Source organism: Pyxicephalus adspersus, chromosome 7 (genome assembly GCF_032062135.1).
Source record: "Pyxicephalus adspersus chromosome 7, UCB_Pads_2.0, whole genome shotgun sequence".
Taxonomy (NCBI): Eukaryota; Metazoa; Chordata; class Amphibia; order Anura; family Pyxicephalidae; genus Pyxicephalus; species Pyxicephalus adspersus.
The window spans coordinates 47,516,060-47,529,242 of record NC_092864.1 but is presented as its reverse complement, the minus strand read 5'-3'; the positions used below and the strand labels follow the sequence as shown (position 1 = coordinate 47,529,242).

Here is a 13,183-nt window from a genome sequence, read left to right as displayed (position 1 = left end):
GGTTGGGTTTTTTAATGAAGCTACTGAAGATTGTGTTACAGATCTCAAACACCTTCTTGTTTAAGGTTTTGTGCCTTGGCCACAGCTGTGGGTACTTCTGGGTATACCAGGTGTGGTTCCCCAAAGCCCAAGCACACAGCAGCAGTTTGCTGCACGCCCAGGAGCTGCCAACCGTGGGTCTGCTAGAACCCTTAGGCTTTCCTCTCTAGCAGTCATAATGAGGCTGATCTACTAAAGGAGTAGTGAATCTTCACATCATAAACAGTAAATATTTACTTATTTATTCATATTGAAAGCAAATTCCTATTTACCTATTTCACCTGCACATGATTGGAAAACTAAAGTGAATACATTGTGTGAAGATTCTCAACTCCTATAGTAAAGTAGCCTCATCATTTCAACTGAAAAACTCAAACTAATTTTAATCTATGAATGAGGCCCAATAATTACTGCTAGAAACAATTTTTAGTTATAGTTTCTAGTGACAGTGGATCCAACAAGCTCTGTGCAGTCAGTGGTGCTTTGTTGCATGATGAGGGAAGGGGTGAGGGCATGGGGCTTAGCACTGTTTGACAACAACAGGAGGGGATATCACTGGCAGGATCTCCAGGTATGAATTTTTAAAAGATTTACAACATAAAAAAAACTGATTACAATTAGGTTGGATGCCAAATATACTAAATACATACTATACCTAAATAAATATCATTTAAAAAAAATAGGATGTCCATATACTTTAATGTCAGTGGGTGGGTGCAGAAAGGAAACAATACCTGAAATAAAATTCCTAAAATAACTATTTGTTTAAAAACTAAAATCCTTAAAACTTAAAAAAGTTACCTTTAAAATGTAATGCAGTTATATAAATACATAGATTACACATAATTACACAAATCATATGAAGACTTAAGTAACAGCTCCAGTATTATTAATAAGTAAGATACCCGATAGACACCCAATGCATTGTGCAGACAGCCATGATTTTTAAAACAGCACTGAAAGTGATCGTGTAATTATAACAAACAGATTCTCCTTTCCCATTTTCATCAAGACTTATTAGTGGGACTGCCAAGCAAGATATCTACAGATCAGAAACAGGTAATGATCTGCAATAAAATATTCCTAATGTATAGTAAATCTGGAGAGGATTTGTTTTTCTGAACAAAAACTGGACTTGTGCTTTTTTCATTTGCTATCCTGAGAGAGCACTAGAAAATGTGATGTGACCTACAGTTGTCAGCTTGAGCTGAAACAGGCAACCTCAAAGTACTGAAATGTCAGCATATTCTGCCAGCCATCACCACAATGGGGGACATGTGTCACCGAGAGACCTGAGAGGCAGTAGGTTGTCCATGCTTAACCTGTAGGACATCACATGGTTCTGAAAGGCAAAGGGTTTATACTAGCTGATGGCAACACGTAAATAAGTAGCCACGTATGAATCATTTATCCTTTTTCCACAGTTTGGAAAACATTTTGCTTTATCTCTGGGGGGTGAATTACTAAAGGTATTTAGGCTTTACACTTACCAAGGTGAATTATTGACTTGCACGACATATTTTACTTTAGAGACGGTGGTGACAGTTCCCTTTTCAAATAATATCCAATCATGTGCAAGGAAATAGAAAAAACAGGATTTTTACTTGCACAAGATTAGATGGCTGGAGTCAACTTTATCTCATTTTAAAAAACAAGTAAAAATATTTTTTGCAAGGGATCTTTCTTTTTGCAACGTGAGCAGTCTATAGTCCTCAATTCAATCAACCTCACCTGGATAACCACAGCTGACATTTTGGCCACAGGTAGGCTCAGACATTCACTGCTTTCTTTTACTTTTAGGAAACTCTAGTGGTGTTCCTGGTGTTCTTGCATCTTGGCCCCAACACATGGCATCATGCACCCCTTGTTTCAAGTGAATGGTGAGGAGATCTCATACAAGAATTCATAAAGGTTCAGAAGGAGTCATCTAGTAAATCAACCTATTTTTACCTATCAAAAATATAAACTAACATTTCCAATTTTCTAAAATTTTGATTAAACTGACCCATTCCCTTTTATCAGTGAACCTGGGGGATCCACCAAACCCAAAATGGATCTAGTTCAGGATTCAAACCATTTGGTAGCAAATGACTTAAGAACTCCATTCCAGGTTTGCTGGATCACTTAGCTTCACTGATGAAAGTATATCCTCTCCAGCCATGGAGAACACGAGAGAGAGAGAGAGAGAGAGAGCGAGCGAGCGAGCGAGATTGATTTAGGGATGTACCAGCACTTCCAAAAATCATTAAGACTTAACTTTTATTCACCATAACATTTGGCTGACTGATACCAAATATAGGGACAAAAAACTTTTTTTTTTGCTTTTCTTGTCCATTAATTTCATGCTAATCTAACATTCACTGAAAGGAAATGTTTCAGATTCACTGCTTCATAAATAGACCCCAAAGAGAGCGTTAGAATGTTTAATCTCTGGCTGATCACATAATATTGATCTTAACATTATGTATTGTTAAAAGAATTCTAGTTCTGATCAACCAGGTTTGTGTGGTTACTTCCAACACTACAAAGTAAAAAAAAATAGAACTAATAACTGTGAAGCTTTTTATGGTGTTTGTTGCTTTATATAGTAATCATCTGTTTATATTAATTTGTGCTGGGAAGTCAGCCAAGATGGGTATTGGATTTAGAAATGGTGCTGTAACACAAGGCCTGGAGCATTCCTTTATATTTTCAACCAGCACAAACAAAGGATACAACACATGGGTGTAAAAGGCCAGTCTGTTAAAGGGCCAGATTCTTTGAAATGAAAAAATTCTATGAAATTGCTTTTTAACATTCACAAACGCTCCATGGTCACTTTTTAAAGTACATTGACAACCAGGTAAGAAAGAGTAAGCACACCTCAAATGGGGCATATTTGCAGAATAAAGAATCACTCACTCTAGGGAAAATAATCTACAAGTAACATAGATTTCAAACCACTGCTCTTTGATCCAGAACAGAGAATTTGGACCAAGCGTGTTTATTGCTTTGATGAGTCTCCAATAACCCTAAATATTACACTGTGGGATTCTCAGGTAATTTTTACAACAGCTGGAATAAAAGTGCATGCATCTATAAACAAAAAAGAGATTGCACCAGTTTTAATTTCATAGGAAAAGAACCTCATACCAACTGTGAAACATAGTGGCAACTGTAGAACTCCAGGTAGTAATTAATTAAAAGCTGTACAAATAAACATATTTTAAAAGATTACTTTTAAGATGGCATTACCATGTTAAGGCGTGTATGAAATTTTAGTATGAGTGTTTACATATAGTGTATTGTTTGTCCAACACTACACAATGAAAAAACCCAGAACACAAGTCATCAGTGCACAGATCATGGTCATCTGATCCATTGTTATTCACAACTAGAAGCCAACAAGTGAGGATTCCTAGAGGTTGTTTATATGATGCACAAATATGTCTGTATTCAAAATTACTTTTCAGGTTTTTGTAATGATACTAAAGAACCCTTCCACTTATTAAAATAATTCTAAACAGAGTTGTTCCACTAGTGGTAAGGGAAAAGTGGAAAGTCTGAGGATGAGAGCCAGCTTGCTGTTGGCTGCTAGGAACAAAAAGGATTGGTGTATTTAATTGTGTAAAAAAAACGGAGGGAGAGAGCATCACAGTAAGACACAAACTTCCGATAAAAGATATTATTGCCAATAACAATAACAGAAGTCATCCAACTTGTTTCAGGGGACTCTTTCTCCCTTCTTCAGAGCTTTAATTTACTGATAGTTCTGTAGAGAACAATTTATAATCTGCTGGACAGTTGTATATTTAATTCATTAGCAACACAGCTTTTTGGTGCATTCACTATTCATATTTATGCTGCAATAAAATCTACTATTGAATATTTTTTGTCTTAGTATGGCGCTCTCTCCTTTAGTGTATTAAGAGAAGACAGATAAAAAGAGTAGGATGGGTACCCAAGGCCCTTGCTCTCGTAGAGTTCATCTAAAATATTATAAAAGAAATAAATTAAAATGAAGACCTAGTGGACACACCAGGACAGTAATTCAGACACATCAACCTCTTCCCAGTGTTCTCAGTTTATCAGTTTACTGTACATGTCATCACCATTTCATTTACATGGCCCCACCTGCAATTATGGGATGTCATCTGTGATGCAACACAATGCTGTGTAATCAAGAGTTTCTTGTCACATGGAGCCGAGCACACATCACTACACCGCCCTGCTCATTCATGTATGTACTGGGTCTTAACATCTCCATTCCTCCACTGGTGGTGGTTTTTCTTTTAATAATAGCTTTATCTACAGTAATTTTTCAAGGTCATTTCTCTGAACCTCTGAAGAGCTGGGTTCTTATTGTAATGTGTCTCGCACACACTAGAAGTTCTAAACTCTATTTTGTGTAGCATAGAATGGCCCCGCTGTCTGTACTTTGCAGGATGTGAACAAAGAGGTTTACCCCTGCACTTGGGAAGCTGTAATTGCTTTTTACCGTTCTAAGTAAATCCTACAGATATTCCATAAAGACACCTAGAGGGTGAAAACGATAGAAAAAAATAGTGTCCTATATCTTTTAGTAGAGTTTGCCTAGAATACATGGGGTAACTCATGTCATTTGGTGTCAATAGTAGTTAAGCTGTAAAGGTGACTCTAGGCCATCACAGTTGTTCTAGTTGGGGAGAAAAAAAATCTACCGCAGTGTATATGTGAATGGAACCTTGCCACAGTCAACCTAAGCAGAAGTCTCCTATACAGTCTCAGTTCAATACGTCTTGCCTACCTCCCTATATCCTGAAACAAGAAATTTAATGTATAATATTTGTTGAATTTTGCAGCAAGCACAATTTTGTAAAGTTTAACAAGCTGCTTTTTTGAAGATAGAATATCATGGGTGAACCTGGTTAATCCAGTACACCTGAAATTGCCAATGATTGAAAACATTGGCTAACTAATAGCAAATTATTTTTATGAAATCTTTTCCTGGTTTGCTAGATCATCCAGGTTCTCCACCCAGCTAAAAGGCTTGGCTTCTCCAGTCTTGGAGAGCTTTAATAAGTTAGAAACTGGTAGGACAGAGCCTCTCTTGTTTCATGGCTGCAGAACATCCACCATCATCTAGCTCTATCCTCCCCACCCTTATTGTCCCTGACCTGCTCTTTTGCTTTATTGGATTTTAGTGCTTGATAGAAGCTCAGAACCACATGTGGGTGATACCTAGGACAGCCTGCATAATATTGCTGGGATGTTTTCAGTAAGCTATGATGGTCTGCACTCATAATCACCTACAGAACATTTAGAAACCTAATGAAGTAAGTTGCAGTATCTGCATCCATTTACAATTAATAAGCCCTTAGGTAATATCTCATCAAAACCGTAATTCCTGCAGAGGGTGCCTTAGAGAATCGTTCAGCCAATCAGACAAGCAAGAAATTAAATTTCTAGGAGCATTCTGTACACTGATGGTATACAGAAAGTCTCCAAGTTTCCAAAGTGCACTGTAAACAGTTTTCGAATATTACAGCATCTTCAGATTGGAATGTAAAGGTAATTATAAATAACACAGTATTAAAAATGGCTTGTGTAGCCAGTTCATGCTATAATAATTTTTTCAACAAGTAGAAGTTTTTCCTTAAAAATATCATTAACATGTTAATGAGGATGAGAAAGGAGGAACTCAGAAAGGCAAAATATTACCATAATAAAGTGCAGCTTTAATGATTTGCACAGACCTAGGTGTCAGGAGAATTCCAGGCAAAAGAAGCCATAATTAAAAGGTCCCAGTGATATAGGAAAAGTGGCAGGGACAAGTGAGAGCTGTAAGATAACACAAGTGTATAGCAAGAGATTAGAGTAGTAAGTGCTGCCACAAGAATGTTAAGCCATGAATGAGAGGAGGAGAGTTTTGTAATTAACACAGACTTGAATGGGAAGCTGGCAGCAATAGATATCTAAGTGGTAATAAAAAAACTGTGAATCTAATGATGATCTGCTGAACAGATCACGTTAATAAGAGGGATCACCTATTTTACATGACATTGTACCTTACATTTTACTATAATTTGTGCAGCATTTGGGACATCTTATACTAGCAATTACAGTTTCCCAGTCCCGTGTTATCTTTGGATTTTCCAGGAAATAAATTCATATAAGCGATCATGTTTTCTTAGAAGTCGCAACATTCTTAAATGTCTTCATAGTGGCTTTAACTGTACATTTACATGCATTTTTTTACATCTGTAAAATGATCCTGTAAGAGGAATTTCTGGATGCACATTGCCAACTTAAATATCTACAGAGACCCTGACGTTATCATCAATACAATGCTTCCATTGTTAGGAATGAAGACTGCAAAGGAAAAGAAAAGGCAGTATGCAATGAATTTTCTTTACAGCACTTAAAGGGGAAAGGCACCTCAATCCTTCCTATACTGTATATACAGATATATATATATATAAAGCAATTCATGCGATAACTAGGAAAAAATTGTTATTGTGCTAAGTTGGCATTCACTATTGCAAGTGAGTGCATTTTCTGATGTTATGTTGTTTAGTGAATTGTGGAAGAAACACCACTTGTACTGACCGCCTGCACCAGGAAATTAGTTAATAAAAAGAACAAGCCACATTGTGATGTAGCAGCCTTTCCCCCAACATGTAACTGTTGATGACATCATCTCATCTTTTGACTTTGTGTTGTACAATGTGATTTTATAGTTGTAAAGGAAATCTTCACAATCTTGAATAATTAAATTTGGGAATATACTGATAACATGCAGTATATAAGCATTATTTTCAGTGAACTCAATATCAGAATATCTAATAGATTTTTTGGTATAGATACCAATTTAATCATACTGTATCTTGATATTTTCTACTAAAGTCATTGACTCTGCCCTTCCTACCTCCCAATTCACTCTATGGCTTATTTAAAGAATGGTTGTCCTTTAAAACAACAAACGCCCCATTCAGCATTGTACCACATGCTCAGCCACACTCCCAACAACTGCCACTCAACTGTATGGGAGTGGCTGGGAACCACTTTGAACAAGTGTTGCAGTCGGTTTCCTGGATAAAATATGTTACTTTTGCCCATGATGTTTCTTCCCCTCCACTGGAGGAAAACCAGCACGGATACCAAAAATGTAAGGGCAATGCATGCAATGGCATAGTAGCAGTTTGCTATGCGTCTGAGAGTTGCTAACTGTGCTTTTTTTTACCACAAGGCGGAAAGGGGATTATACCCTCTCACACATCCTATTTAAACAGTACCCCCTTATAATTATTTAGGATTACCAATGAGGCTCAAGATTTGCAACTTACACCTTTTGGGCACCCTCTATTGTGGACCTGTGGGGCTGTACAGTACTTGCTACCCAGGCCACATCCTCTGAGTCCATCCACTGATCCAGTGTGCATATAGTTCCAGATGCCTAAATCTTGGGATCTACTGATCATTATGACCTAGGGGTTTCATTAACAAACCCCTGCATATTTTTTAAAACAATCTCAGTTTTTTCAGTTAATCACATTGTAAGAAAGGGTTTTTTTTTTAATTCAACAACACACACTTAGCTTTATAGGCTACTTACTAAACCCTGATGCCTCTTAGACAAAGAATACAGGCTGAATAATGCCCAAGTGTCTCCTTTAACCCATTACAGTAAAATTGACACAACCTTTGTAGCAAGATCAAAGACAGCAGTAGATGATCATTAAATTTAATTGAACCCTCCTAAAAGCATTTTTCTATTTAGAACATCTACTGGTGATAAGATTACTCAACCAGGATGGGAGCACAGGTTGCCTGATCTGTAAATTTTTTGTTTTATCCTTTGTGATTGCCAAATCTGGATGTTTTGTTCCTGCTTAAAAATTCTGGACTATTGTTAATATGTGTTAATATTAGCAATGGTCATATTATCACCATGCCAATGGTGTCTTATAGACTATCTTTCCCAGCTATTAGTTATCCAACTAGAAATCTGCTTTCATTGAATGTCTTCCACCAGGGTGGATTGATGAAGTGCATCGGAGGACTGCTGTACACATACTAGATTTTCACCCAAGACAATCTCAACCATTCATCTCGAGTGACAATCATCTTGGTTGTGTGGATAGTTTACCATCACATAATCTGCATTATAATAAGGTTGCATTTGAACATCTTTCTTTTTATTCACATATATATACTATTGGCCTGTAATACTTTTCTATAGCATCTTCAGATGTTCCGTTAATTGGCCTATGAAGCATAAAGTGCCTATAAGATGAATTCACCCCCCCTTCCCTTTGGATGTGCTATAAAACATATGTATTTCCCTTTGGATGTGTCTTTAAAACACTTCAACTCTCTTTGCAAGTTTAACTATTGTATTGTCATATATCATTGAATCACAGTGGATTTCTTTTTGTTTTTTTCTTTTTTCACTGATCAACAGAAATATAATTTATATTGTCAAATTGAAAACAGATTTCTGCAAATTGATTTCAACTAACTTCAATAAAAAAGACAAAATGACTGACTGGATAAGCATACACCTCCTTCAATATAACACATCTAAATCATCACTGCTGCAGCAAACTAATAAGTGAAGCACTAATTATTTAAAAAATTACATAACTGATTACATGGCTTTTGATGACAATACATATATGATAAAGACATACATCATTAGTTCACTGAAATTGTAATGCTCTGGAATACCATTTACTTACCATGATGCCAAATTTCAGGGTGTCCATGAAAATATGAGCCGATTCCATGGCCGATAAAATGGGGACAGACTTGGAAATTGTTTTCTTTAGCAATGCGGCTTTAATTGAAAGGGAAATAATAAAAAAATAGTTAACACATTTTCTATTTACAATGTTTTTTTTAATCAAGTATTAGAGTCATTCAATAAGACACAAAATTTAGCCTGATTGAATATGTGTTTTATTCAGTTTTTTTTCCAAGAGCTGGGATGGGTAAGTATATTTGTAGGGTTTTTTTATTCTTGACTGTGTCCCTATTGAGGTTTGTATAATATATATATATATATATATATATATATATATATATATATATATATATATATATCAATTTATACTGCAATTATTGGTTCTAAATAAAAACACTAAAAAAATTCTTCAACATAGAAAATCCACAGTGGGTTATTACTTAAATTAGCTAATTTTGGTACATTGCAAGCCTATTGTTTGCTCTTGAATTCTGCACACCAGTTTAAGATTACTTAAAGAATAGCTACACCAATGAACCAGTCTTCAGAAAGCTGCATTAGTGTTCTTTTCTAATCCTAATGTGCTATGCACTATATAGGAACAGCACTGGCACCTTAGGCTGTTGTCTAGATTTAGTAAATAGGTGTTGTGTTATCCATTGAAAAGAACATTGCAGGCCGATAACATCGTTTGAAATTTAATTTCAGGTGCTAATGATTTAACAAGAACAATGTATTTTTTAGCATGATCAACAGGTATTTCTGTACTTTTAGAAAAAATGTCTTATAAAAACTGAAAATAATGTAACCACAGTGTCTAAGGACTGGTATGCTGCAATATTTTAAGTCTTAGCTAATGAATGTGCTTATTAGCAACATCTCTGGTTTTCTATAATTTAGCAGTAAGAAACCAATAAACAAATCTCACAAATTAAGCAATAAGCATAGCAAGTCAAAAATATTATTTTAATTGCAAAGCACAGCACTAAAATGTATGGTCTGCTCACAGTATACAAACGTAAGTACAATTTACATAGGTTGGCTAGGCTGATAAATGTCCTAACCTCTGAAAATGATGCGGCACTAGCAGAGGTTAACATGCTGGAAAAAGCATGGTGTTCCACACAGAAAATGTAATGCAAATGATATGCAGATGTGCAGTTATCATAAATATGCCCGATTCATTACGATCTATTAAAATTAATTTGGGTAAATAATGTTATGCTTAATATGGCATATCTATAAATGGCACTAGGTATAATTTATGGCAAATTAACTGTAAGATGATGATGGATTTCAATCGACCAACACATATTGGAGGACCTGAAAATTCAAGTCATGGTGTACAAAAAAAATTGAAAACATTACATTAATATTTACAGATGAGAAGATTTATATAAAAAATTAACTGCCAGAGCCAGCCTGCCTAACCTGGCCCTTCGATCCATATCACACAGGAGAATATTTTAATGATTTATAATTTCCCAATTTTTGTTTTAGTTTATTAATAATAAAAAAAATAACTTTAAAACTTTTAAGTGAATTAGTAAAGCAGTCAGCATAGGTTGGCAAATTTGATAGAATTCACTCCTTGCATACTCCAGTGATATTCTTCTCCTCTTTTACCATTTTGTGCCACAAGTCTTTTTTTGGATAAAAGGCCCCCAATTAATATTATTATTATCATTATTAAACAGTATTTATATATGGCGCCAACCTGTTACACAGCACTTTACATTAAATGACAGACAGATACAGACAGTGAAACAGAAGGAGGAGAGGTCCCTGGCCAGAAAAGCTCACAATCTAAGAAGTGGGGGAAGCAGCACATGTCAATCTTCATATCCTATGAGCTTGGGGAACCAGACCTGCCCCTGGGTGTTTTATCATGCCAACTCAGATTTACAGCAGAACCTTGCTGACCATCAGTGCAAGAGCCATCAATCCCTCCAGAGTTCAAGTCTGTTCACTACTTAGTTTGATGTAGATGTAGCAAAACATGGTTTCAGAAATTGTAGGTTTTTGTGATTTGTGCTTGGCTTGCTTTCCTACCTTTGGAGGTCATTGGGAGGGATGGTGTATCTGTGTCCGGGTTTACCACCTACAGCTATAAAGAGACGGAGTGGCCACACACAGCTACCCATTTTTTTAATCCATCTTCAGGTGTTTGACTGCTGGAGACCTCAAATATTAAAAAGTAATTTTATATAGCATTATGTCAGATTAATTAAGAATCCTTATACATTTTCATCCCAGCATGCCACATTATATATAATGTACCGGTAATAGATAAACATCCATAAAGATTTGCCAATTTAAACTGGTGATTCTAATTATTTATTTTGGATAATACACAGCTCTTTCCTACATTTATGTTCAACCAATATAACAATTTGCACTTACACTCACGTGTAAGTGCAAACACTTACATCTAATGTTTATTAGGCTACGTAGCTGAATTTGCCTGGGTGAATTTAGCCAGCCCTAAATACACTAGCCTATCACATTTGCTTGTGGCCAACTCAACCAAAAATCCAGGGTCTCTACAGCTGTTCAAGTAAAAGGTTATTTACTAATACATTAATACACAGTGACCAACACAAATGGTCATGGTTGCTCTCTAACTTGAGGATGCTGTGGGGAGCCTCCTGCTTGTCCTACCCCTTCTCTCTTCCCCATCAAACTGACTATTGCTATTTGTACAGAGCTCATTTTCAATTGTACAAGCGTTACAAAATGACTACTCATTTTTTAAATTGATTTTTTAAGGTTTTTTGTTTTTTAATTAAGTTGATAGTATTTTACATGATTGCAGAAAAGTTGGTATTTGGATAGAGTAAAGGTAGTAGTCTAGGTCAGAAAGATATCACATTACTTACTCTCCCAATTATATCTGTCATGACATTACTGCACACTAATATTAATTAAAATATCAGTAAAAAGTAATCTCTAATTGCTTTTTATGAATTACTTTTTATTTTTGCTATCTGTTTGCTCTATTGAACAGAAACAGACATGGCTGTGTCCAAATGTGCCAAATAATGTTTTCAGTGTTCTGGATTCATAGGATTGCTTTAAAAATGTGTTAAATAGTTTCATTTTTAATATATGCTTTAATTTAAAAAAGGTGATTTTTTTTAAATCACTGTCCATGGTACTGAACTAATTGAATAGATTTGAAGGTGACTGGATTTTTTTTTAATAAAATTATAATCTAATCATTTTAATTATTTGTAATATAAACCTGTATATACCCTTGTATTTGTTGGAATGTGTGATGTGACCTGTCATTTACTAGCAATGGTCAATGCTTATTGTAAAATGAAGCACATGCGCTTGTATTTGGAGTATTTCTTTTTTCTACCGACTCTCCTCATTACCAGTATAAGATCTTCAGGGATTTATATTTAGGCAGTGCTTTGTATTGCAGAGCCCACATGGTGTTTACTAGAGGAGCTTTTGGACACGGTGGCGGCACCCTAAAACCAACAGGTGAATACAGCATGGTTTAGTTTTGCTTATAAAGGCCATATTTTACACCTTTACAGTACTGGCCTGTGTTGTCCATTTTAAATGCCACTGTGTTGCCAAGAATTGTTACCAATGGGTTGTTACAGTAGCCAGTGTTTGGAGTCTACATTGCCATACGTGCCTGCTTATCAGCTGCTTGTCATTGTGCCACAAAGCTTGGAAACAGCTAATAGTGGCAATACATGAGCCATTGTAATAATATGTAGGAAATAAAATAAAATTTTATAAAATAAAAGGCAAAAAAAATAGAATACCAATTACTAAAGCCTACTATACTCCCCTACCATTGTCTTACCTGTGTTTCTGGCAATAGTCTACCATATGACCATAAAAAGATGCTGGATAAGCATACCCCCCACCCCATCTCTTTTCTATATGCTATGGACTATTGTAATGACTATAAGAAGTGATGCTCATGTCAATACTTAATAACCCGTGTGACCCATGTCAAAAATATTTCAGCCACTCAAAAAGCAAGTGTCTTATCACTGAAATTGACCCAAAGATCTGGCAGCCTCACTGGAAAATTGGAATTTCTATCTAAAAACTGCAGTATGCATATCAAAAATGTTTAATTCACAGCAAAGACCGTAATAGTTATAAATGCATATTTTTCCCAAGGGAACTGCCAAAGGGATGACGCACACAGGTTCAGTGTGTGAGCAACAATGCATGGTTTGGCAGATCTGAGGCTTGTTGATTAAGGTGAAGACTGGCTTGGTGGGTAAAAGTCTTTTCCACCCAGTCTGGCGATAGTGGGGGCCTTTAAAGGTATTAGCTATTTTTGCCCCCCCATACACTAAAACATCTGTCTGTAAAGGTTTACAAAGCAATGCCTACTATGCATCCTAGCCCTGTCCTTTTTTCTTATGTTAATTACATTCAGTAAATTTTCTACAGTAAACTGCA

At 35.8% G+C, this 13,183-nt stretch overlaps 1 protein-coding gene across 1 annotated transcript in view; it reads right to left on the bottom strand.

Annotated features, from left to right (window-relative positions):
- The window catches only part of METAP1D (methionyl aminopeptidase type 1D, mitochondrial), a gene marked incomplete in the record, with an annotated part of 60,338 nt that overhangs the window by 6,198 nt on the left and 40,957 nt on the right, over nucleotides 1-13,183 (bottom strand). The window contains 1 exon segment of the mRNA XM_072418334.1: nucleotides 8,739-8,836. Coding sequence (XP_072274435.1) covers nucleotides 8,739-8,836 — 98 coding nt within the window.